The sequence below is a fragment of the Chaetodon auriga genome, chromosome 5, assembly GCF_051107435.1.
Source record: "Chaetodon auriga isolate fChaAug3 chromosome 5, fChaAug3.hap1, whole genome shotgun sequence".
Taxonomy (NCBI): domain Eukaryota; kingdom Metazoa; phylum Chordata; class Actinopteri; order Chaetodontiformes; family Chaetodontidae; genus Chaetodon; species Chaetodon auriga.
In genome coordinates, this window is record NC_135078.1 from 21,719,150 (window position 1) to 21,746,316 (window position 27,167).

Sequence of the window (27,167 nt, forward strand, 5' to 3'; positions counted from 1 at the left end):
AATTTTTGTTGTCTTAAAACAAAGTACAGAATTATTTTTTTTAATACTTTTATTAAAAACAGTCTACAAATTCAGAATAGAAAATACACAGCTCTTAAAGTGCAAAAAAAAAAAAAAAATCTAATTCTTTTCTACATATGCAAAAAAAACAGCATTAAATTATTAACATCAGGATGGCACAAATGATAAATGCTTCAGTCTTAAAAGGCATTAGAGGAGAGGCTCACAGGTACTCAAATCTATAATAATGCCCATTTGTACATTTAAAGAGCTACTGGTTGATAAAATTGTCCTTCACAGCGCAGTTCCAATGTGAAAGAAGGGCACAAAATTAACAGTCTTTGATCCGTGCGAAAAATCAAAGATTATCTGGAGCTTCAGGAGTCAGCATTGCTCAAATATTCTTCTTCTATCTAAATTCTCTGCTTGTGTTACTGTCCTTCACTGCCGCTCAAAGAGAAAACATGCAGGAGAGCAAAAAGAGGGAATTTTGTACTAAAAGTCTTTGCTTGATTTTATGAAGTGTGGATTTTGTCCCCCGTCAGCTACTTGGACTCACATCAGGAATGGAAGGATTACAGAATCCACCATCTTTTCAACTTACATACGAGCACGTGAGTGTTGTTTTAAGACACACGTCAAAGCTAATTTCACGTAGAAAAACATACATCCACAGTTCTGCTTTGGTTTCAGTTTTGCAGGTTGCTCATGTCCAGGCTGATCGAGGTCTGCTGTGAATCTGAAAGAGACAGTTTCAAGCAGATTTTAATATCAACGAGCTTTTTGAAACCTGGAATATGAACATTTGGGATCGTCAGTTTCCTGCAGCTTCACGTTCATCTTTTACCTTCTCCTGGTACCCTTTCTTGGCCATCCTCTGCATCTCCAGCCTCAGCTCCTCCTCCTGGATTCGAAGAGCCTCCCTGTCCTCCTCCTCCTCCTGCTCCATCCTGCACTGCTCCTCCCTCTGCTTTTGGCGCTGCTCCTCCACCTACAGCACACAGTTAGAGATAACTGCCCTTTTCACATACGCAGCCTAACCTTGAGATGTACAGGAACAGTTCCTGGTACGGCTGTGTTGTGAATGAAAGTGTTAATATTGAACCAATCACAAGACTCCACTGATGACGTATTTTAATCTGTGACTTGCCGACACCTTTGCGGCTGATTTGATAACTAATTAAAGCTCTTGTTTTCTGTTTTCTTCTGCCGCGTACACATACATCCGGCCTCGCCCCATCTCCTTCTTCTGTGGAGTTTTATGGTGGATGGCGTCTCTAAGTGTTGCATTACCAACTTGCTCCATCTACTCTGGCACCGCTGTGGCATGTGTGAACAGGTGCAACAGGGAAATGCTCCTGAATATAGCTGCATGTGGGAAATCACTAGCAGAAATTTACCAGGAGCTACGTGTGAAAGAGGCTTCTCAGTAGGTTTTTTAAGGCCTAAATAATTAACTTTGGTCTGTGGAGAAAAAACGTGCTATGGAAACACAAACCGCTGCACTATGTGCTAACCTGGGCATTTATTTCCTGCAGCCGTGCGGTCTTACGGCCCTCGTCTCGCTCCGTCTCCTGGCGTCTGAGCTCCCTCTCCAGCTCCAGCTCCTGGATCAGCTCTTCTCGTCTCCTCAGGGACTCCTCCTGAGCCTCGCGGTTTTTCTGCATCTTTAGCTCCAGCTGCTGCTGTCTGCCGGCAAGCACCTTCCCATGAAGAAGAAAGGAGACCTGTTTTTTTAGTGGTCATATCTTTTGAGTTACACACACGAAGTTTCATTTGAAGCCCGTTCACCTCTTGCATGAGCCGTTGTCTGGCTTTCCTCTCCTTCTCCCACTGCGCCTCTCGCTTCTCCCACACACGTTGAGCTTCTTCTCTAAAATGGATGAAATTCGTTGGTTTGTATTTGAGGAGAAGCAGGAGTCCCTCCCTGCAGAGTCTGAGCTTACTGAATCTTGATGCTCACCTGTGAAGGATGTCAAACTCAGCCTCCCTCTCCTGCTCTAACTGAAGCTGCTCTTCAATCACACGTTTCATCCAGGCAGTGTCAGCGATGGCCCTTTCCCTTCGTGCAGTCTCCATCCTCCGGTCCTCCTGCTCTCCTTCCAGCAAGGCTGCCAGTATCTTACGGTCAGCCTCCTGGTCGGCACAGAGGAATTCAAGGTAAGTGTGAAAGCCAGGCAGGTTGGATTACACGTAGAGAAGTATAGTGGATCAAAAGAGGGTGAATTGTCTAACCAGCTCCTCTTGCACTTTCTGGGCTCTCCGCTTCAGCTGAGCACGATATTGCCGGATCAAGAAATGCCTGGTGGAACACAAATCCAATGAACCTAATGCCTCAGCAGAGTGAAGTATCATCTCACTTGTGATCGGTTATCTGCAGAAAGAGCTTCTCTTACCCCATCTCAGACTTCTTTCGTCTTTCTTCCACCTCTCTCCTTTCCTCCTCTATCCTCTCCAGCTCCCATTGCTTGACCAGCAAAGCCTCTTGCTCCTTTTTTAGACGAGTTGCCTGAGAGAGAAAAAATGCTGAAAAAACACATCTGCTGTATCATTTTGCAGAGTAGAAATACGTTGTCCAAGTTCTTAATACCTCCTCTTCTCTCAACTTCAGTTCTTCCATCTGTTTGCGAAGTTCTTCCGCCCTCTTCTGCTCCTCTACTTTCTTTTTCTCCTCTGCTTGCTTCATCCTCTCCAGGACTTCTTTTCGGGTCCTCTCGTACTCATTTTCAAAGCGTCTCTTCTCCTCCTGCTCTGCCACTTCGTGCTGCACATGTGGAGAGATGGGTCACTTACAGTAGGTGTCTAAACTTTCTCAATTATGTACCACATGGAAGAGATTGAGCTGAGCAGATTTCAGACCTGATACTGTGCTTACACATGAGCACCGTTTAATTAAAAATTGATTTCTTACATAAATAATTAGTCCTGTAAAAGGACAATGACAATGTTTAAAGGCGTGTGGGTCCTATGTGTCATCACTGGTTTGATGGAGCTGACACTTCAGAGGACAATGCAATTTCTCCACAATAGGGTTTGGTGAAATGGAGTATGTATCAACTCACAAGTCACAAGTGTGACAAAGGGCCAAAAGTACAAGAACACTTCTTATCCATAGATGGTTATTAACACTTGAATGAAGAGAAGCTCAGCCATTTTGTCTGACAGCTGTGATGAATGTCTTACCTGTTTCTTCTCAGATATCTGCTCCTGCCATTGGCTGACAACGTGATCTTTATGTAATGCTGACTCGACCTGTGGACGGATTAAAAGAGCGAGTAGTGACATAGACAAGACAGAGATACTGATGAGCCTGACCCTTAGCGGAAAGGATACCAGAACATTTTACTCTCTTGAGTCAACACTGGACTCAGGTGAACCAAAAAGTAATGGAATATCTGCATCACAAGCCCTATTAGTTTCCAGATCAAGTGGATGTCTTGACAAAAAGTGTCTGTTTTCTCTCCTTGCAGAATTGTTCAGGCGCACAGGATGGTCACAAGATTCCTGAGACCCATTTATCATCAACAGTCAGACTTTTAGGTAAGAGGTTTGGCAGCTTGTCAGTTTTGCATGAATAGTTTAAACTTGGCTACCTCTCGCAACTCTGGGTTGTTGTTCTTCCAGTGCTCCCTCAGCAGCTCTTGTGCAAGCTAGGGATAAAAAACAGAAGCAATAAATATAATACACTGACAGCAGAGCATCATGATGCCGTACTTAAAGGGAAATATCCAACCTTTTTTCTTCTTTCCTCTCTCACTGAACGGAGCTCTTCAGTTTTTTGCACCAGCTGACTTTCCAATGTGTTCCTGTCAGGAAGCACTTCCCTGAGCTCCGCCTCCAGCCGGTCTTGCTCCTCTTGAAGCATGGCTCTGAGCCGATTCCTGCGCCGCTCCAGGCTGGCCTGCTTTTCCTCCTTCAGTCTCTGTTTATGGTATGCTGACATGCTGACAAAATGGTGAAAAAAAGACTTGGGTTGTCTTTCTCTGGCATATTTGTCTGTCATTTGTCTGCTACAAGATTATGCCTGCATGGTGTCTTTTTACTATCCACACACACACACAAACAAACAAACAAACAGACATGATAATACCACACATTTAAGGGTAATACACAGATTAAAGGGAACACATGCTGATATTCTTTACACCTACAGTGTAATCAACAAGTACTAAATGCTGAAAAAGAGGCAGTGACTTACTTGTATTTAGTGTTCTCTCTCAACATACACTGTATTTGTGTATGATAAACACCCAGAAGATCACCCTTACGGTGAATTGTTTGGCATAGTTGTTTGCCTACATATGCTTTAATTTAATGGGAGGATTGCTTTGTGAATCACTGCCTCTTTACAAATTGCTGACCAGTTCTGTGACTTTTGGAATACAGAGACATTAAATGTACTGGATGATTACTTACAGAGCCATCTAAGGAAGGGCATTGAAAGAGAAAAGGTATAAAAGATAGTGTAGAAGCCCCCTACTTACCCCCTATATGAAATATGTGCATGAAAATGGAAGAAAACGGAAAGCATCAACAAAAACTTTAACTGGCAATAACCATTAGTTGTTTTGATTGGATTGCTTTATCCTTGATATATATTTCTGATGGTGAAATCATGTGGTAACCGAGCCTGTCCAGCTATGGCGGTGAGGTTACCTCTGCTGGTAGGAGTGACGGGAGCTCCACACCGCCTGTTTCTGGCTGCGGACACTCTGCTCCTTGAAGTACTGAGCATGCAGCTCCCACTGCTGCCGCCAACGGGCCTCCTGCTCCCGCTGCCGGGCCAGCTGTCCGGCCAGCACCCGGGACCGACTGGGCACATGGGCCGAGAAGGTCGGCAAAGCCATGGACCTGAATCATAATTAACATGCATCATCAACAGTGATGACCTCAGTCTGGTCCTAACTAACGTTGCTTGTTTTATATTCGCTAAGTTACCTGCCAACTCAACACTAAACCAACACTGTTTATGTGTTGTTGAGTCGACGCTAAAGGCCACTCATTCACACAGAAACACAACGTACCCCGTTACCTTTATGTTTTTGCTAATGCTATATACGTTGTTCGCAATGTAACGTTTATTATTTACGGGCAATAAAGAAAGGAAAATACGAACAAAGCGTATGTTACACCGTAGCCACGACGCAGCAACTCTTAACGAAGTTATGGAACTTAATACATCGATAAATAATACTTACTTATCCTCTCGGTGGTAACGTGGATCGCCCTCTCTTGGTGTTTGTAAAAATCAGTCGATGTTTAGCATTTCCACACAGAAAAATCGCCTTTATTCAACCTCCGAGATGTCCTTAGTTACCAACACACTTCCTAGTTACTCCCACGCTACGGCATGAAGTAAAGGTCAAAAATGCTGACTGGCACAAAAAAGCGAATCCGTATTTCCTTCGCAAGCTGTCTACAATTATATACTTAAACAGCAAATACATAAACCTTCTCAGCATAAATCCTGCTTTGTGTTTTAGCGCTCGTCCAATAGGAAAACGAAGTACTAATAATGAGTATCCGTAATACAGTATGCCAGTACTGTGTATCGATAATCACTTGAGTGTGACACTGTTTTCTCTTCATGTTGTTTCAACTCAGAAAACAACAACAACAACAACAACAACAACAACAACAACAGTAGTGAGTTAAATGATTAATATTTGATATGCGTATTTAGATAAACATATAAGCTGATGATCAGGCTGCTTTACATTAACTGTAACTGTACATTTTGAGATATTCCACAAAACTCCATTAGTTGGCGGTAAAGCAGCATGTGTGATTACAGGAGGCCCAGTGTCAGCTGATCAGAGTGCATCAGCTGCCTCTCTGTTTCTTCTGGACTTCAGTCTAAGCGCCGTTTATCGGCCTTTTTACCCGACAGGTGGCGATGACCCGGATCTATCAGTAACAAGTCGATCACACGAGCCGTCGGCTGGATATTCCACCACCACCACCTGGATTCAGTGTAACTGGAGTGTGTGTGTGTGTGTGTGTGTGTGTTGGTTCTCTCAGGGTGGGGCATGGCACACACACACACACACACACACACACACACACACACACAGCTTCTTTCTTGTGTCACTGTAAATCTGCAGCAGAGGGCTGACAGCCTGTTGCTATCATTTCAGAGGTAAGAGTGTGTCCGGACCAAGGAGATGGCTCTGTTGATGGAGCACCAGTTCAGGCAGCTGCCAGCTGACAGACAGGTGGAAACCAGACCGTTTCTGGAGGCCGTGTCATACCTTCCACCGTTCTTTGGTAAGTGAAGTTTCCACAGTGTGACACAGTAGAGACCGTGTAGGCACCTCTGACATTCCTGCATATGAAGCTGTGTGGAAATAAAGGTGGAAAAAAATAATCCTCAGACGTCAGTGGCTGCAGAGAAAAGAGCCAGCTCTATGCACACATTTATTTCTATTCAACTTATTATGTTTGACTTTGTCAGAGCTTACAGTTAGACCAAAGGCAGCGAGAAAGCAATATGAATTAGTTTTAAGCTTGTGGATTCATATAACTCAAGCCTACTGATTACGAAATTGACCAAACATGCACACAATTGCAGGATTTTATCTTCTAGAAGTCCCCTGTAACGGACCTTTTTCCACCATCATACATTCTGCATGTGGGATTTGTTTAACTTTGATTAATAAACAGGGAGCTTGTTGTGAGGGAAATCTGTCACAACTCCTCTATCAAGTCTAATGAAACGATCTTGCTCGTTCCAAATGATAATCTTTTTTGGATCGTATTTCTCTCCATCAAGCTGTCCACAATCCTTTGGCATGCATTATTTAATCCACTGGCCTGGATTTTAAGTTGTGAAAATGATTAGTACGGTGTTGAGTTCCCCTTGCCCATTCACCGGCGGCACAGTGCACCAGGGCATCTTTGTGCGACTTCATTCTGTATTAATATGCCAAAGGTCCTCTATTGAATTTGCCACGTGAAACCCTTGAGAGGAACCAAGTCTGATGTCGATATTAAGCTCTTTCCTCCTTGTCACCATTGTTTTTTCTGACCTAGAAATTTCTTGGCCAACTTTCCTACAAGCTATTAAAGTCCTGCACGCTCTCACAGTACATTCACACGAGTGCTTTAAATTAATGTGCTTAATTAGACCTCTTCTTCAGGACTGCAAGGACAGTGTTTCCTGACTCTCCTGTTTTAGCAGGACAACTCACATCTTTATGCTTTTTTTAGGTATAAGTCCCTTCGTGACCTCATTAAACTCTGTCCAACTCCAACCTGAGAAGAGGTCTAATTAGCCAGAATAATTAACACCTGTGTGTTCATGTTTAATGAACCAAGAACTGAACAAATGATGCTGTTTGGGACTAATTGTTATTAGAAGCTTTTAGTTTATTTCAGTGTTTTTGAGAAATAGATACTGTTACTTTTCAGGGAGTAGTTTAATTGCATGCTGTCTCTGGAGAAATTGTGTGCTTGTAACAAAATCTCATAAAGAGAGTGGAAAATATATGGAGAAAGCCATAAGACACGAGGATGGCTCCACAACAAGACATGTTGCCTTCAGTGTTGTGGCGATGGCTCACATCAGACGTTGTCATGAGTTGTTTCCTCTAACAGATCAGGAGCTGAAAGCTGCTGATGTGTCAGTGGGTCAGCCAGGAGCTCTGTGTAGTCGACACTCCTAAGGTCTGATTGTTCACTATCCCATCACCAAATACTCAGGTCCCACAGTAACCTAATTAAAGGACACCTAATGATGATGCTGTGATGAAGTGGCTGTGAAAACGTCTAATCCAACTGGACCTGCTTCACCTCCCAGCGCTGTACTGTTATTGTCAGCCAGAGACTTAAAATCTTGTTTTTGCTGAACTTCAGTGGTTTAACTTCTCACCTCGCAGCAGTGATGTACAGGTGTACTCCAGGACCCTGTGACATCACTGTGCAGTGTTACAGGTGCAACAGAGCACATTTCAGACCAATGGCAAACATGAAACAGGCCTGAGGCCTTGAACCAGAGAAGGCAGAGAAACACAACTTTTCAGCCTGGTGTTAAGTTACTGTTCAGCGTGTGTCTTATGTCGATCAGCATTGAGGTACATTTTGTTTTCACAGGGTTTGACAACAGTACATATACAGTGTTGTTCTATCTGCTTGATCCAGCACTTCACTACAGCTTTGTCATACATAATGTAAATCACTTAAAATATTCAGATCCAGGGTGCAATTTAATAGCTGCACAATTTGTTAATTTTGAAAAAAATCTGAATGTCCTCTGCATCATTTTTTGCATATTGTCCCTTTAATTCAGTGTAACATTTGAGATGTCTGCAATGACAGTTTAATGTTAAGTAATATTTACACATATCACGACATTTTATAAAGTGATTACTTTTAAAATGATGTTTTCTGCCTGCAATAGTCTATTTGTCCATGAAGGACAGTCAATGCATTTCAGTAACTGCATGGCGTATTGACAAGATTTTCATGATTGGAAATGTGCAACACTTTCTGATAATATCCAACAAAGAGCCTTGTATACAGGCGTGTATCTGTTTGAAGCTTCTTTGTTAATTGATCAAGGTCGTTGTTCATCCAGAGAAGCTCTAAACAATGCTGATAAGCTCATGGAGACCCGGTAGTTTTTGTTTCTGTGTATTCATGCCTTGAATTCTCAGCCATTCTCTGTGTAAATATTCCTCCTCAGACTGCCTTGGCTCTACGATTTTTGCACCAATCAAAGCTGACATATCCGGTAATATCACAGTAAGTATGAGTTAAATCTGTCAGTCTACTCTTGCATTTCTCTGTAACGTTGTAAGACAATAAGATGCTCTGTTCTACCTAATAGAAAATCAAGGCGGTTTATGATACCAACCCAGGACGGTTCAAGACACTCCAGCAGATTGTGGAGGCAGAGAAGGAAATGCATGGAGCACAATGGCCCAAAGTTGGAGCGACGTTGGCTCTTATGTGGCTAAAGAGGTTTGAGATGTTGTGCACTTCAGGTTCACAGATTTTTGGGTTGTGTTCATTAGATTTGACCACTGTCTTCTCACCCTGCATGTCTTCTTCATCAACCAGGGGTCTACGATTCATTCAAGTCTTCCTTCAGAGCCTGGCAGATGGTGAAAAGGATGATAGCAACCCAAACCTCATTCGAGTCAACGTCACCAAAGCCTATGAAATAGCCCTGAAAAAGTATCATGGATGGTTGGTGCAACAGCTCTTCAAGGTGAGTTCAGAGTCTTTTATGAGAGAAGCATACGAGTATAAAATGCATAGAGTTGTGTATAAATGTGTAATTCGTTTGGCTCTTTTAGGCAGCTCTTTTCGCTGCTCCATACAAGTCAGATTTCCTGAAGGCTCTCTCCAAGGGTCGGGAAGTCAAGGAAGAGGAGTGCCTGGAAAAAATCAGAAAATTCCTCATCAACTTCACCGCCACTGTTGATGCTATTTATGAGATGTACAATAAGATGAATGCTGATCTTGATTACACAGTGTGACCGCAGGACGCTCTTTCCTCCAGTGATCCACTCAGTTTACAACATCATTTACATCCCGCAGTCTGCAGCTCTGCTCTCTGCATCTCGACATGTTTCCCCTCAGGTCATCTGACAGCTCTCTGCGGAGTGTGTTTGTAATATTCTGTCACTACACATCAAATGTTTGCACTTTTAATCGCCTGTGTGCCTCTTCTGGCTTTCTCAGCGCACCTTTTTCTCACTGTTTGAGGGCAAAGCGGCTGCAGATTTAAACTCTGTATTTGTTCTCTATTTGAAGAGTCATGTGTCCTTAAAGGGAGACAGGTTATGTTTTAAAGCAGTGGCACAGCCAGATGTTTATGTGCGTGATAGTAAGTACTTTCACAAATGTGTGATGATCACACCAAGAATCAAAGTGCTACGTACACAACAAATGTTTTAGAGACCAGGGGCCTCATTTATAAAACATTGCGTAGAATCCATACTAAAAGTGTGCGTACGCCCAAAAGCTGAAAATGGCGTACGCCAAAAAATATTCGGATTTATAAAACGTGCGTACTCACACCTGCACGCAATTTTCCCTTTATAAATCACACTCCACCTGGAAGATTGCGCAGGTGGATTCACCTCACATCCCGCCTCCGACACACCCACATTTTACCATGAATGGTCAATGCAAAGTACCTCATGAATGGCTTTGCATATAAATACGCCTGCTGATCAATGGCATTTTACGTTCGATCATGGCAGAGAAAAGAAAAAGAAATTTTACGGAGACTGAAATCGAGGTGCTTGTGGGTGAGGTGGAGGCCAGAAAGGATATTTTGTTTGGTGGTCACAGTAGTGGCGTCACGAATACAATAAAAAAAAAAAAAAAAAAAAAAAAAAAAAGAGTGGCGGCACATCGTCACCGCAGTGAATAGTTCCAGAGCCACAGAGCGATGTGTGGCAGAAATTACAGATCCCTACACGACTGTGCGTCAGGATGAATGAGTCATGTGCTGACCCAGGCCACCGTGCCACTACATTCGTCAAGATCATGTCCGAGGTACAAATAATTTGTACATTGAGTGAATGCACATTTTTTCGATTCACATAAGCAAATTCATTTTCACTCTGAGCCCTTATAACAATGTGAGTGCAGTCAATTGCGTCGATTATATTTGGGAAACCGGACATTGCTGCAAATATCCCAGACCTAAGGACACAATTTAACTGAATTATATCATACCCAAAAGGGGCTTTAGACAGACAATGTAACATTATATAATATTAATCATATCAAACACTTGTCTGTCGGCTAATTCCCACTGAAAGGAGCCAGTCGCCAGAAAGCCCAGAGTGGTCAGCACCTGGATATGCGCCGGGATGGCGCGGTTCCGGCGGGTGGGTCTATCTAACACTGGGCCCAGTTCAGCACATAGATCCAACAGCACCGCTTTAGGGAATCTAAATCGGCTTATTAGCGAGTCATCATCATGGGCCAGCAAATCTCCGTGGTCCCTAAAATTTCTCTCCATCCTGATCCTACCATTTGCGTGATCTTCCAGCAGTGCCAGCGCATCCATTGTGCAGCATTACGCACGAGTGTCACCGCACTATTTATATGCTTACTCAGCAAATTGAATGATTGTTACACACCTTGTCAGAATTACTACTAATCCATCAGTGCCATCCACCGCTCTGTATCATTTGAAGATGGAAGTATGATATATGAACATTGTGCATACAGTAGTAGGCCTAACGGCTCATTAAAGGAACACATCTATAACACTGCAGACTTGGGTGTTTATGATTACGCGGGTCTATAAGTCTGATATGTGATGACATTAAATGTATGAGATCAATCTGGCTTCAATTCACCACCTCACCATCTGCACCGCCAGTTTCCCCCGTCTCCAAAATGTTCGTACGCAAGCATCAAAGTTGGCGTACCGGTGCGCACATTCTCACGCTAAGTTTATTTTTATAAATCACAACCTTTGCGTAGGAAGTTGCGTACGCAACTTTCAAGCCCCGTTTTGTGCGTAAGCAAGTTTTATAAATGAGGCCCCTGGACTTTAAGTAAATGAGTGTGGTGTGAGTTAATGAGCCACATCACCATCAAAACTGAACATAATGAGAAAATCTAATCTTTGTTAGAATTCATTTTAACTTACAGTGATTTGTTTACTTTTCTGGATTTATGCTATAGATACTGAGTTTTTAATTTGTTCAGTTTGAAATGTCCACAACCAACCAGCGAATATTGTTCTGTGTTCTGGGAAAGATAAGGGCTGCATTTAGATTGTATTTGTAATCATAGGAAATATCAAAAAATGACAAAACAAGGACTCAATATGTGGTGCAGCAATGGTTGTTATTCTAACATAAAATAACAAAGATCTAAAAGACATCATCTACAAATACTTTGAAGAAGCCATGTTTTCATCTCACACAACAAATACTGTTCAGCTGTCCATGTTTTATGGGGATTGGATTCTACTTTAATGTTTGAATTATGTTGTCCCAGTTCTAAGTTATGTAGTTATACAAAACATAATGAGTTTAACCACCACTGTGACTTCTCTAGCTTGTTTCACAGCTTCATGAAGAGAATATTTTGCAGATGTTATATTTGAAAACTTCTCAAAACACAAGAAAACGTATGTACACTGTTGGCTCGTAATGCTGCGCGCCTGTTTGTGCCTTAAGCTCGAGGTGCAAAGTGTTTAAATAATGTCAACTTTTCTGCCTTTAGTGCTTTGTATTTTTATATGTGTCACTCTGTGTAAACCAGGCAGGCTAATTAGGAACACATAATTGGGACTTGAAGGTGTGGTCTGCCTCTTTCTTACTTCTATGTTATTCACTTGAATGTCTTCACGATTTGTCCAAAGCAAGTGCTTCTCTGTCCACTCTGCTCTCAGGTGCTCACATTAAACTCAACGTGTATTTCCTTTTAACCTCATTGTCGAGGGGATATAAAGTGCTGCGATATGACTTCTTGCCTTCTGCACAGCTATTAGATAGAATTTCAGGTGTTTCAAAGCTACCTGAGATGTCAAATGTGATGTTTTGAACAGAGGTTTTTCTGGTGGTTCATCAATACTGTTTTGAGTGCATGTCCTAAAACGCCTGTCTGGTGTCTCTTGGGGCTGAAACTATATGTTGCAGTGTGTGTATCGTGTACAACAAACCTTGTATTTTCACCTTGTGTAAACCAGAATTTGCAATAAAAATACATGCAAATATTCATGCAATTTCTTTTTTGCTTCAGTTTCTTTCAGCAGACATGGGAAGTACACAAGTACTGTGCATACATACTCCAAGTCTACAGTTTCAGGGTATTTGTACTTTAGTATATTCATTTGCTGCCTCTTTATATTTCTACTCCACTACTGGGAAAAATTGTACTTTTTACTCCACAACAATTATCTGACATCTTAGATACTTTTACTTTGAAGATTAGCCATTTATGTATGATTTATGATGTATCGTCATGAATTAAACTGTTTAATAGTAAATAAAACAGTAAGATTACCTTTTGCTGTTCACATGTTGATGCATCAGTAGTAGCAGTCCAGTAATAAAATGTGACACCCCGACAGGCCTTTTTGTTATCTAATGAGCACTTTCGATACTTTAAATCCGTCTTGCTGCTGATACTTCTGTATTTCTTCTTTGACAAAATTATTAATGGTATATTTTCGTTAAGAAGTGCCATATTTCTCATTTTAATTAGTTTTACCCAATACTGGTTAAAACTGTGATAATATTTTGTGATGATGAACCTTTAGAAGTTCAACTGGTCCTTGCATTTCATCGCTGTTACATCAAGAGGACTTATTTCTCTTTGTTCTCTTTGGTGTGAGGCTCCTCATGCTCCCTTTGGCAGCCTCACCTTCCCCTTCCACAGATTCATTAACTGGACTCCACTTTATTGTGTGATTTTGAATAGTTGACAAATGGGTCAGTATTTGTGAAACTTTGCTCCCTGCAGGCATGTTTGTTCAGCAGTGAAGCCACCTATGAAGGGCACTCTGGGTTAGAAAACAAGGTCACAAATGAGGTTTCACTCTCAGCTTTTCAATCAGCATGGATAGAAAAATGAGTATTTGAACATCTACAGCTCAGGACAACTGATGAGGAAGACCCTGTGCTGTGATGAAAGCTCCAGAACAGCTACTAAATGGACTTTCTGGAGAGATCATTGTGAAAATCATAATGAAAACAATCATTAGTTCATTCACATGGAAAATATTTCTGAAATTAGCTCCACCTCAACCAAACAGCAAAATCCTGCTTTTACATCAATGCATGAGTAGTGATGATATAGTCTTAATCCTAATCATAGTTTAATAGTGACAGGAGACGCTCCCTGCATTGAGCACTTTAGTTTATTTAAATACATTTTCATTTTCTCTTACTTGTAACAGAGTATTTCTACAGCGTAGTATTAGTACTTCTGCATAAGTAAACGATCTGAATACTTCTTCCATCACCAGTCTTCAGTGGTCTCCTCGCCTGAAGTTTTGAGCCAGCACCTAGCGGCCCCCGCTGGTACTGCACCTCCCATTTCCGCGTCAGTTGCGTTCATGGTCGACTCCAGGTTTTTAGGCGAGTCCGTGAGCAGCGCCTCTGTCCCACCCTAACTTACGTAAAAGCATCCGTTGTTCTGCTGGACTTTACCGGCGGTCGGGCACATGAATCTGGCAGAGGTTAGAAGTGTTCAACACTGGAGAGAAAAAATAAGTTTGGGAACTTTTAAACTATGAAAAGCTGCGGAATAATTTGTCTGTAAGAAACGGAAAACAAGATCCCCAGATTAGAGCAAGGTAAGTAACAAATCTCTATTCTTTGTCCTTTTTTCTTCATTAGATGACCTCCAAGGCAAATTACTCGATTTACCCAAAATTAGTGTGAGAGAAAACTTTTCAACTGACCTCAAGATTAGTTTAATTACTGAGACACTGTTTAAGAGAAAGTTAGATTTTGGTGATTCCTCACTTTCCACATGTTTTCTGTGTTGAATCTCATTATTTATCATTCATCACTTTCACACTCCTTTCTTCAAATGTATATTTTTATGCTGATTATTTATCTTTCTTTTCATTTATACTTCCTTCCATGCATCCTTACCTCTGTGGGATTATTTGTTTTTAATCCATGGTATGGCCTTTAAAACCTTAAAATCTGTTATCAATTAAAACATTAAGAGGGCGGCTTCCAGCTTCTGTTGCTCTGGATAATGTCACATCAGCAGTGACAGAGCAGGAAGTCCCACATCTCTTGAGGAATATTAAAAACACTCACATTTAGAAACTTTCACAAGAGGGTCTCCACTACATGACCCAATAAGTGGATGATATGTGAGCTTTGGGTCCTTGTGGTATTTTATGATCCCTTTCTATCACTCGGACAGGTTTAATATGCAGTTGGTCCTCTCTGCCTTCACACACCTCCACCAAACAACTTAATCCCTCGCTTTTAGTCTGTCTAATAGTTTATCAAGGGCAGCCTCTCTTTGTTTCTCCGTCTTTTTACTGTCCATTGCCCGCTGAAGTGTAAAGGCATGATAATCCCGACGTCAGACAGGGCTGTGAGTCATGCCTCTCCCTCGGTGGGACCCCAGCTCTGGTGTTTGTGTTGCTCCTTTGCAGCAAAGTCTGGCTTAGATGAGCTGTCAGTGTCAGGAACAAAGTTGTGTGATTCAAAAGGAAGCCGTGGAGGGACATGTGAGGATGTCATGTTGATTGTGTGTGCAGAGAAGCTTGTGCTTATGCACCAGTTGAAGTGAGTAAATGTGTGTAGTGATTTATGTGTTGAACAGACAGGTGGTGTGATTCCGCCTGCTCGAGGAAACACATCCTTCTGACCAATGAGAGGCCAGACTCACAGCCGTGTGATTGGTGTTGGCATCAGTCCTCTCCTAGTTTTTCCATATATCCCAGCCCCAAACAACAGAGCTCTTTTTATGTCACTCAGGACGTACAGATGTCTGGACTTCTGTGTGTTATTCATATGATTTTTACTCTTTTTTTGGCTTCTACAGGACGCCCACATGCTTCAGCATCATTTCCAGTTTCCCCTGAAGAGGAATTTGACACATCATTGTGATAAAAGGGATGAATGAGGTACAGAGGGGTTAAAGGTCAAATGTGTACCTTAAAATAAACTTCAGCTTTACGTGGGAGTCTCTAGGGTCTCTTTGGTAATTGTAGTGCAGTGTCTCATTAGTTGAGTTTTTTATTATTTTGTCCAGTTTGCTCTGATTGTAGCATAGAAAAACCCAATGTCACTGTCGCTATTTCTGGGTTTCCTGCAGTAAATTGTAATAATTACTTCCTAGACTGCGCACACACACACATGCATGGAAATGACAGCTGATCTCTAACTTACGACTAAGAGAAAGGAAATGCCAGACAAACTGCTGTAGCGGCAGAGGTACTTCTAGCAGATCAGAAATGTGCTAATGTTGATGTCGTTAACCTGGGATACATGCAGTTAAAGTATCCAGCTTTTGTATATTTGAATGCTGACATGACAAGTTACAAGTTATGTAAACATAACTTCTGTTTGTTTAGAAGGAAATTCCACAGGGAACAAGACTGTCCTGCTACCTGAAGGCCACGCAGCTCACTCAGATCATTTTGTCATGGTGTTTGTTCCAGGGCCGCTCTGCTCTCCTCAGAAGGTGCCACCTCGCCTTGTCCAAGGCCGACACCCTCGGCTCTGTCCCTTCCAGAGCTGCCGCCTCTGTTGACACGGGAGATGGCGGGGCCGCTCATCCTGAGAGCGATGCGGCGTTCCCCCTGGGCGAGCTCTCAGACCTGTTTGAGAGCGAGGACGCCTCCCCGGCCGCTCAGGACACGAGTCAGGGTTCGGCCCTGGAGCTGGCTCAGCCCGGCCAGCCCGCGGACAGCAGGCAGAACCTGCGGATGAAGTTCCAGGGTGCTTTCAAGAAGGGCATTTCCAACCCGATGGACCTACTGGAATCTACCATATATGAGTCAAATGTGGTTCCAGGCCCCAAGAAAGCACCCATGGACTCGCTCTTTGACTATGGCACCTACAGGAACACTAGCAACCAGAAGCGACGCAGAAAGAAGCTCCCAAGAGGGTGAGAAAGGGCCGCACTGTCTCTAAACGATAGGATTTAAATGTGTGTTCCTTTAGACTTCTTAGTTTAAGGGTTTACTTTTACTGTCTTAACAGTTGGGAACCTGGACTGTTTTTTTCCCAGGCACAAAAGGGCTGGTTTGGAAAAATGTCATAAAAACAAAAAACTCCTACAAGTGCCACTCTGTAGACAGAGGTGTGCCACATGAGGAAGTATGCACACACACACACACACGCACACACACACACACACACACACACACACACACACACACACGCACACACACACACACACACACACACACACACACACACACACACACACACACACACACACTGCAGGCCAAGCGCTCCCTCATTCAGCCCATTCACTGATCTAACAGAGGACATGTTGTTGGTCCCCCTGCAGCAGCAGTTGAGGTAATATTTAGGCTGCTGGCTGTTCCTGGCTGCTCTACCTGTCCCACACACACAGAGGTCTATTTACTGGAGCACTCGAGGGTGTGGCCGTTTGCTTAAAAGATGGTTTGAGCACCAAACGCCCATTCAGTTCTTTATTTTCTGTCAATGAAATGTAGAAAGAATCCATGAATTACGGTGAATGTTTGACACAGTAACGTCATGTCATGTTTTTGTGTCTCCTCAGTAAAACTGAGGCGTCCTGTGATGACGGTCAAAGCTCGGACCCGCCGAAAGTCATGAAAATATTCAACCGCTCTATCCTCTTCGAGTGTGTGTCACGTGCAGACACCGAGGCCCTCGAGGGCCTGTTGGAGTACCTGCAAACTCACGAAAAGAGATTAACTGATGAGGACTTCAGAGGTGAGACTAGCATGTGCTGTCACTCAAATCAGATGTCTGTGACACAGATTCATTTCTCTCTTCAATCTCGACTGTCTTCGCTGTAAACTCGGCGTTACTCACTGACCTTTTCTGTTCCCCTGCTCCTCTGTCATTGTTGCTTTTGGGTGAGAGGATGTGAGAGGGAGAAGGTGGGGTGACATCAGGGGTTTTGTTCTGATAGAGGCAGGCCAAGGGGAAGCTTCCTGTGTGTGTCTAAGAAGTTTTTTCAGGCTGATAACAGGGAGCAGAGAGAAATCACAGCAAACTGTCGACTCCTTCAGAGAGTTAAACATGACTTTTTTTTAAAACTGAGAGACTAAAAATAGTGCTTGCTTGACCCTCGTCCTTTACAATTTGATCTTATGAACCCTGAATGCTTATTTGCATGCGACAATTCCCGACAACTCTGACTGTCTTTTGTCATTTACTCGTTTCCAGTAGAACATTTAGAGGAGCGCGCCAGGAAGTCATTTTTTTTTACAGGCCATGACAGTAGAGGCCCAATCAGGGGTTACTAGAGGCTACTTCTGGAGTTAGTTTGTGGAAAGATTGTTCAACTAATTAACAAAAAATATTTAGAAATTATAATTTTATCATAAAAAAATAAAAACTATTAAAGATAGAAAGAAGAGTCAGCTTCAGTGGGCAAGGACAAATGCTAATCACAATATCCACATTTACATAGTTAGAACTGGATGGGTAGTGCTGATGAAGGTTTACACAATTTACATAAATAAATGTACTTATACAAAAAATATTCTTTGTTTTAATTTCATTTTTCCAGAGCCATCCACAGGTAAGACATGTCTGCCCAAAGCCCTGCTGAACCTTTACGGTGGGCAGAACGTCACCATCCCACTGCTGGTGGACATAGCAGAGAAGACCGGAAACCTCAGAGAGTTCATAAACTCGCCCTTCAGGGATGTCTACTACAGAGGTGTGGAAATAAACCACTAACGATAACATGCAGCCACATAATCATTTGTCATTTTTAGGGGAGTCGTTTAAATAAATGATGGTCTGATTTGAATTTTGCTGTTTTGTGGAAGATCCCTTCATCTTCCACTGACACAGACAGTGTTTTGTTATTGTAGCTCTCTCGCCCGGTGGGTGAGGCCCAATTATGGGGAACAGGGCTGTATTTACAGTACAGTATGTATATGAACGATGGCTATTTAAAGCTCTGTAAATGAGAAGATCCAGGCCTTGGAAAGCTCGCCTTTAGGTTTCAGGAACACCTTGTTACACAAACTGTCGTGCTGATCTTCATTGTTTTCTCCATGATTGTCTGATCGGCCTATTTACATGATCACACTTTCACACAAGTCTGGTAGTCAGTTTGAAAAGTCCTTTTTTTGGCCCATGCATGAAACATTTTTTATGAGACAACATAAAAAATGTTTAACGTTTCGTTTTTAATGGGTTCTGACCGCATAGAAACAACCTGCACATAAATTTACCCCTCATGGCTTTTAGTTCATTTTTTTATGACCTCCACCCTCAAGCTCATAACTGGGCGTCAGTTTCTCAAAAAAGAAAAAATCCTGCAGACAAATGGCAAGAGTCGACACCGTTTCTGTTGTGTAACTGTGCTTTTTTGCTTACACAATGCCTGTCAACACATTTAACCCTGTGCACCTCATTTCAGTAATGACCTGTTGGAAAACACATTCTTTCAGCTGATATTTTTTAATTGAACACGGCAAACAAAGCAGCAGCTGATACTGATAACTAGTCCAAATGTTTCTGTGCTGTTGTCAGGCCAGACGGCGCTCCACATTGCTATAGAGCGCCGCTGTAAGCAGTATGTGAAGCTGCTGGTGGAGATGGGAGCTGATGTTCACGCCCAGGCAAGGGGACGCTTCTTCCAGCCCAGAGACGAGGGGGGCTACTTCTACTTCGGTAATGACCTTTGGCAGCACATAAATCTAGTCTGGGAACAAAAGAGTTCATTGTGCTCCTGTATTTCTGCTTCTAGCAAACCCTATAGTCTATCATTAACTGATAAAACACTGCAGGCAGAGGATCACACAAAGAGTTCTGGAAAAGCGTTAGTGTATTTTCTGCCTCATATGGTGGAAATGATGTAGTGTGTCTGTGGTTTCTATGACTTCACTGGTAAATCTTTCAGTTTCCACTTTGGCTCTGACTTTCTATCAAGCGGTTGTTCTGTCTTTAACATCAAGGTTTTGTGATGTGGACTGCAGCAGCTGCCAGGATACACTAAAATAGTTAACATGTGGTACACGGTCCTGGCAAGAGACCTCTGTTTCCATGAAGAAATGGTGTGACGTTAGACCCCACCCTTTCTCTTTTTAACCTGGCAGGTTTTAGCTGAGCAAACACTGTCAGGATGCTGCTGTGGTCCAGAGGTGAAGTCCACCCTATGCCCAAATGTTTTTTGAAGTATCGTACGAGAAACCGTCACTGGTAGTGCTCCAAAAACACATGAAAAGACAACCATTATGTCATATGTTCAAGAGGTGTGTCCAGTGAAAGGTGTCAGTGTTCTGCAGTTAAGAAAAGTAAACATCCTCTGCTGAGCCTCCTCTGGGAAGAACCTCACCGGCCTGGAAATTAATGAGTCTGTAAATTAAGCTCAGCACACTGCCCTCTGCTGGCGACTGTTAACGCCCAACCACCCGCATCACAGTACGTGGTACCCAGAAAAAGACATTTTTGCATGTATAAAAGTGTGTCCTCTGAACCGCCCGATGATAATTATAGCAGATATAATTGATTTTAATGTTACTCACCAACAACACTGAATAAAAGGTAGAAAAAGCTTGTTATGGACCCTGTTTTATTTTTTACCCAACCCAATTTTAAGAACAGTTTATTTGATTACACTCATGCGTTTTACTCCTCACTCATCACAGAGGAGATGATTTCTATTTGCACTTAGCACGGTTGTCATTCCCAAATCCCAGCGTGTCCGGGCACAGTGTGAGTAATTTGCTGCGGAGCTTTGCAGTGAGGTGAACAGGAACCTGGCAGGGCTGATGGCTAATGGGATTTAGACTCACGCTAACACTCTGCATGCACCCGTGCAAATCCATGAAGAGGAGCGTTTCTATGTGAGGTGACAAAGTAATCTGTCACCCATGGCAACGGCTCATTTTCAGCAGCTGCTTTTGGCACTCTGGCCCCTTTGCGCCCCTCCCTCAAACAACTGCTAATTGTGCTGTTTTCATAGCGGGGATTTAAGTCAAATCTTTGATCCATGTTTAGTACGCTTTGCGAAAACATACAGATGCCAGCTACAGTTCTTAATTAACCCTCCTGTTGATTTGCTTATTTTTAATCTGAAATACAGTTCCTTTAATCCCCTGTGAATCCAGTATGAAGTGTGTCCTCTCTCTCTCTCTCTCTCTCTCTCTCTCTCTCTCTCTCTCTCTCTCTCTGTGCCCAGGTGAGCTTCCTCTCTCACTGGCTGCATGCACTAACCAGCCTGACATAGTGCACTACCTGACTGAGAATCCGGACAAGAAGGCCGACCTGCGGCGACAGGATTCACGTGGAAACACGGTGCTGCACGCCCTGGTGCACATCGCAGACAACACCAAGGACAACACACGTTTCCTCACAAAGATGTACGACCTGCTGCTAATCAAGAGTGCCAAGCTTTACCCAGACTGCAACCTGGAGACAGTGCTGAACAACGACGGCATGTCACCTCTCATGATGGCCGCCCAGCTGGGCAAGATAGGGGTACTGATACATCTTATGATACATCTGCATCATCACATTTCCTCAGGTCGTAATAATATTAAGTCCAAGTCGAAAGTCAGCTTCTCCATATTCCTCCAGGTGTTTCAGCACATTATCCGACGTGAGATCAAAGATGAGGAAGCTCGTCACCTGTCACGTAAGTTTAAGGACTGGGCCTATGGGCCAGTGTACTCCTCCCTCTATGATCTGTCCTCGCTGGATACATGTGGAGAGGAACCGTCTGTCCTGGAAATCCTCGTCTACAACAATCGCAATGAGGTGAATGGGAAGATTTTGTTTAGAAAAGTCTGTCATTCCTACTTTAGAAAATAGAGCTTACATGAAATATTGCTGATCAGTATATTAAGAGCAACACAACACAAAAAATTGTGCACACACAGATTGTGTGTGTGCACAAAGATTTCTTATTTAATCTTTTGTTTCTGGTCCTGATGTCAGAACCGCCACGAGATGCTGGCAGTGGAGCCCATCAACGAGCTGCTGAGGGCCAAATGGCAGAAGTTTGCTGCAGTCACCTTTTACATCAGCGTGGTTTCCTACCTCATCACCATGATCATCTTCACCTTAGTGGCATATTACCACCCAACGCAGGAAACGGTGGGTGAGAAGCTGCTGAAAATGTAGATGTTTTCACAGCGTGGCCAGATTGCATGGGAAATGATCAATGATTCATGATGAGAAACTGATGAACGTGCCGATGCGGCACTTTTCAGGACACCACATGAGCATATTAGTATCATAGCGGGTATTTGTTGTTTGTTGTTAGGTACTTTTCACTCATTTAGTGTATCTGTTCTGGGTTTTTGATGAAGGCCACATGTGCTTTACATTAGATGGTTTAATACTGTTTGCACGTGAGACCTGAAAAGTCTGAATTCTTGCAGTAAATGACGGAAAATGTAAACATTCTGGGAAATATCCTTATCTGCTTTCTTGCCAAGAAGTAGATGAGAAAATTTGATGCCACTCTTGTACTTGTATCTTAAATATGAAGCCACAGCCCGCAGCTGGTTAGCTTAGCTTAGCATAAAGACTGGAAGCAGGGGTAAACAGGTGGCCTGGCTCCTTCCAAAGTTTAAGAAATCCATCTATTGGCACCTCTATTTTCTTCTAATTAAAACATTACATTTTATTTGTTTACTGATACCAATTATGTGCTAATGCTAAGCTAAGCTATCTGGCTGCAGTCTTACATTGATAACAATCTTCTCATCTAACCTTTGGCAAGACAGCAAACAGGTGTAGTTCCCAAAATGTTTGGTTTTGTCAGATGCTAATTCTCAGTATGGCTTATGTTTTGTATGCATCATGTTATATTGCTGACATGTTCAGATTGAGTTGAATCTGAATTAAATGAATATGTTCTGCTCGATAAACTTTGTGTTCCTTCCTCCCAGCCTCCGTACCCTTACACAACATCCTCTGACTACCTGCGCATGGTGGGAGAGATTGTCACCTTGGCATCAGGAATCTTCTTCTTCCTCACCAATGTGAGTCAGTACGCTCTGATGCCTCTTTATGGTTTGATCATTGGCTGCTCGCTGCCGTCTCCCAGCCTCCTGCATCAGACTCAAACCTGTAACAACAGCGTTTGTTGTCATTATGGAAATATCTCTCCTGCATTTTGCAGATTAAGGACCTCTTCTTGAAGAAGTGCCCCGGGGTGAAGTCTTTATTTATTGATGGGTCCTTTCAACTGCTGTAGTAAGTCTCCATCCTCTGTCCTTGCTCCGTCTCTTCATCACCTCTGCTGTAGCTCATGCTGACTGTTACCCGAGGCAAATTTTTGCTTCCTCTTAATTGAGTTATCTAATTAATTCCTCAACCTCCTCCGTGGCATGTTTTTGTAGTTTACATCTTTAATTAAGCCCATGATACAAACAAAGAGCTGAGAATGTCGTGCACCTCTCTGAACTGTGTTGATTTAAATCATTAGCAACATGGCTGTGATGTTCTCTTAAAAATGCTAAATGCCAGCAGTCTTGTTTTCATGCCTTCATGTATCACTTCAGTCTCACAGACTTCAGCATTGGAACCAGTTCCTTGACAAGCTTTTTCTCTGTCCTCTCTAGCTTCATCTACTCTGTACTGATTGTAGTCACCGCTGCTCTCTACCTGTCTGGCATTAAGGCTTATGTGTCTGTGATGGTGTTTGCACTTGTCCTGGGCTGGATGAACACTCTTTACTTCACCAGAGGCCTGAAGCTCACTGGCACCTATAGCATCATGATACAGAAGGTTAGATAATGGAGCAAATGAACAGAAATAGAATTAAAATGGAACATCAGCATCCATGTGTATGTAAACACTCTTTTTATTTTTGGTTTTCAGATTCTTTTCAAAGACCTTTTCAGATTTCTGCTGGTGTACGTGCTCTTTATGATTGGATATGCATCAGGTAGGTTTATGGTCACCTACCTCTACAGGTGTACTGTCTGTCTGCATTATTCAAAGGGATGGTTTGACATCTTGGGAAACTCACTCATGTCAGGAGGAAGATTAGGAGTCATTAGTATCTCTCGTATCTGTCCATAAATATAGTATATATGAAGCGACAGCCAGGAGATGTTAGCTTAGCATTAAGCAAACAGTGTGTTTCCCAAATTTCCAGTCATCTTGTTATGCTAAGATAACTGTACCTGAGCTGTCTGTAGAAAAATTGTAGTGTAAAATTGTCAAGTTGTGGTTTTACTGCATCTAGTCTGAATGCTAAGCTAACGTCTCTTGGCTCTAGTTTCACATTAAACAGAAAGACATGAGAGTGGTTTGGATCTCAGCTATCACATAATAAGACACATAATCCAGCCTCTTCTGCTTCCACCCCACAGCCCTGGTGTCCCTGCTGACAGTGTGTCCTCCCCCGGGCACAGAGTGTGACGGGGGCTGCCCCACCTACCCCAACTGCAGGGACCCAGACACCTTCAGTACTTTCCTCCTGGACCTCTTTAAACTCACCATTGGGATGGGAGAACTGGATATGATCCACAGTGCACAGTATCCTGCAGTCTTCCTCATCCTGTTGGTTACCTACATCATCCTCACCTTTGTGCTGCTGCTCAACATGTTGATCGCTTTGATGGGGGAGACGGTGGGACAGGTGTCGAAGGAGAGCAAGAAGATCTGGAAGCTTCAGGTGGGCTGGAAGTACCTGTTTGTGGTGGGCAGGGACAATGAAATATGATCTAATGCTTTAAAGGACAAGTTCTCCCAAAAAATGACTCATTGTATAAAGCCAGATTGTTAGCTTCATTTTTGTGGGTTTTGAGATATCCATCTCTGAGATGTCTGCATCAATCTCAACATGTGAGGTGAAAAAAAATTCTGTTTGTTGTACAGTTAAAAAAAAGTTACGTTTTCCTGCAGCCATGCTAGCAGCTCTTAGAGTTACTTAGAGAACTAAATGCTAACAGTGTGCTAATCTTACCATACATTACCGTTACCTTATCAACCATTTCAGTTCCCAGTTTTTTGGTCCTAAACCAAAATAGTAAAGGACAAAATCTTTTAACCATGAACACATTTTCATGGCAATCCCTGAAATAGCTGCTTAGATATTCCCTTAAAAACACAGATGTGAACCTCATGGTGGCGCTAGAGGAAAAGTAAAGTGATCACCAAACTCGTCAGGATCCGTCCTCTAGCACCAGATTTCAAAGAAATCCATCCAGTTATCGAAAGTCAATTTTTAATTTTGGGAGGTGAATAAAGAAATGCTTTTTTGCTGTTTTAATGAATTAAATAATTAAATACGTTTACATAATGTGTACTCACAGTGGGCAACGACCATCTTGGACATCGAGCGCTCTTTCCCGGTGTGCCTTCGCAGGTCTTTTCGAGTAGGGGAGATGGTGACGGTGGGGAAGAACTGGGATGGCACACCTGACCGACGCTGGTGCTTCAGGTATTTTGCACGAGTCATAATCACAATGCCAATGCCTCTTCAAAGAAAACTGTCAATCCCAATGGCGTCTTGTCATATCAGGGTGGATGAGGTGAACTGGTGCCACTGGAATCAGAACCTAGCGATAATCAACGAGGATCCAGGCAAGAATGAGACCTGCCAAGCCAACGGGCTGCAGCAGAGCGTCAGAGCCTTGAGGAGAGGTGAGATTCTCACCGTGCTCTCATGAATAAATTCATAGACAAATACGTATATATTCACTCTAATTTATTCATAAAGATAAAAGAAAATCTTTCTTCTTTTCACCCCCCTCCAGACCGCTGGTCCACAGTGGTCCCGCGGGTGGTGGAGTTAAGTAAGGGTCCGCGGCCTCGTGATCTGGTGATAGAGATGGAGCCACTGACGCCCAGACACTGACCCCTGCACATGACTTTTACTGTCCTTCTTATGAGGAGACAGCAGAGAGCCATCAGTACCAGTGAGATCACTCTGCAGGGGACGATTTGGCCAATATGAGTACTAATCTGCACAGATCTCAAGTGCCTTTTGTTAAGAGGAAGTCTAGTAAATATTACAGTAAGACAGTCAGTGTAATAGGACATAGAGAACTGAGCACAGAGACACTGGATGTACAATGTCTTAAAAATGAACCCTGAGATCAAAATGAATGGCACAGTGAGCTGTAATATGTTTTTTACTTGTCACATAAGAATAGAGGACTCATTCTCATAAACGTACTGTACCTCTGCTTTTCAGACATCAGCAGCGGACCACTCAGGGATTTAAGTCAAGATATTTCAGCATTTCCAGTCTCATTATAGTGTTACAGAAAACAGAATCGTGGTTTATCTAATAGCTAGCAGAAGCATAATTACTATATTATAGCAGTGTAAACAAAAGCTTTGAGAGAAATGCCATCTACAGATATAATCACAATGGGAGATATTTCTTCAACATTTCCATAAATATTCATAGACTTAGAATAGAATACAATCAGCCTTTATTTGCTTGGTTTATCTTTAAGAGGTTCATATATGATGTATCATACAGATTATATTGTATATGCTAATTTGAATGTTTATTGTTCAAGCTCAGCGAGCATAGAAACAGGACATATATCTATTTTATAAAGTATATTTTCTCGTTGTTTTCTGTTTTGTATTAATCAAATAGTTTCAAAACTACGGAAGTCTCTGACTTGGACTGCCGGCTCAGGCAGCACAGCTCTCATTTGAACTGAAACAATGCACTATGACAATTTCTGATGTGTGCATTATTATATGAACACAAAGACATTGTTCTGAACAAGATGGGCATGATGAGCAGGTTATAGTTGTCAAGCAAATATGCAAATGGCAGACAATAGCGTCCCGTGTTATGGTTTGTCTTTGAATTTCCAGAGTTATTGTTCCTTTGCAGCTGGGGTATTTGCATAATCAACTCTCAGGCCTTGCCATTATGTGCTTCCCATATTTGCTGCAGTGTTTTCATTGCAATTGGCTCCTTGCCCTATATAGCATCTTGTTTATGCGCAACTACTGTATGTATGCATGTATTCGTGTTATTGTACTGCATGACAGTGTTTGATTAAGAGCAGATAGACCCTACAATTCATTTTCACTAATTCATTGCTGTTGAAGGTCACAGGTCATTGTTCGCTATGTTTGCATTACTTTTATAAAGAGACGTGTCTTTGCATTTATTGTATTGTTTGTACGTTGCTGCACAGAACAATAAACACTGAATTTATTTAATAAACCCTAATCTGTCTTGTAATTCCTGCATAGATATGAGATCCTTTTCTCCAGAAGATTTTTCCAATCAGTGGGCTACTTCAGCGAGGGTATTATTTTAGCCTGTGCTACTAATCAGCATCTGCTGGAAATTCTTTCATTTTTATTAATTTGATTTCATTATTTAATCAAAAACAATATGGAATGAATGAAAGAGATGATGAAAGAGAAATAGAAAGAAAAGCTTCACATGGAAAATAAGATTTTCTCTGGGTTTTTAAAATCTGGTTTCTCATTCTGTTTCCATTTGTGCTTTAGCAAAACGATAGTAGAGAAGTATATCTGGACAAACCTTTAAATATTTATATTTATGGTGATACAATTTCACTATTACCA

The 27,167-nt window shown here is 42.3% G+C and overlaps 3 protein-coding genes across 4 annotated transcripts; 2 read left to right on the forward strand and 1 right to left on the reverse strand.

The window, feature by feature from the left end:
• Positions 1–41: 41 nt before the first annotated feature.
• On the reverse strand, positions 42–5,357 carry tchp (trichoplein, keratin filament binding). The gene is made up of 13 exons (XM_076730346.1): positions 5,199–5,357; positions 4,657–4,851; positions 3,734–3,944; positions 3,594–3,650; positions 3,184–3,252; positions 2,591–2,764; positions 2,397–2,509; positions 2,236–2,302; positions 1,964–2,136; positions 1,792–1,873; positions 1,518–1,703; positions 848–991; positions 42–739 (listed from the first exon to the last, which is right to left on the reverse strand). The coding sequence occupies exons 2-13, from the start codon at positions 4,845–4,847 to the stop codon at positions 707–709; spliced, it is 1,500 nt and encodes a 499-aa protein (XP_076586461.1). The 5' UTR covers positions 4,848–4,851; positions 5,199–5,357; the 3' UTR covers positions 42–706.
• A 444-nt stretch (positions 5,358–5,801) lies between these two features.
• Positions 5,802–10,320, forward strand: gltpa (glycolipid transfer protein a). Of its 2 annotated transcripts, XM_076729948.1 has the most exons (6): positions 5,802–5,974; positions 6,138–6,267; positions 8,684–8,742; positions 8,828–8,961; positions 9,061–9,211; positions 9,300–10,320. In XM_076729948.1, the coding sequence occupies exons 2-6, from the start codon at positions 6,165–6,167 to the stop codon at positions 9,480–9,482; spliced, it is 630 nt and encodes a 209-aa protein (XP_076586063.1). In that variant the 5' UTR covers positions 5,802–5,974; positions 6,138–6,164; the 3' UTR covers positions 9,483–10,320. The 2 variants fall into 2 exon arrangements, with proteins under 2 accessions (XP_076586063.1, XP_076586064.1); XM_076729949.1 differs by lacking the exon at positions 5,802–5,974 and having other exon boundaries at positions 6,097–6,267; positions 9,300–9,601.
• Positions 10,321–14,249: 3,929 nt separating this feature from the next.
• trpv4 (transient receptor potential cation channel, subfamily V, member 4) lies at positions 14,250–26,771 on the forward strand. Its single transcript, XM_076729765.1, has 17 exons — positions 14,250–14,278; positions 15,496–15,577; positions 16,115–16,563; positions 17,209–17,384; positions 18,190–18,342; positions 19,167–19,307; positions 20,818–21,116; positions 21,216–21,395; positions 21,576–21,734; positions 22,535–22,627; positions 22,768–22,841; positions 23,210–23,375; positions 23,469–23,535; positions 23,966–24,270; positions 24,911–25,038; positions 25,120–25,241; positions 25,355–26,771. The coding sequence occupies exons 2-17, from the start codon at positions 15,569–15,571 to the stop codon at positions 25,453–25,455; spliced, it is 2,622 nt and encodes an 873-aa protein (XP_076585880.1). The 5' UTR covers positions 14,250–14,278; positions 15,496–15,568; the 3' UTR covers positions 25,456–26,771.
• The last annotated feature ends 396 nt before the right edge of the window (positions 26,772–27,167 follow it).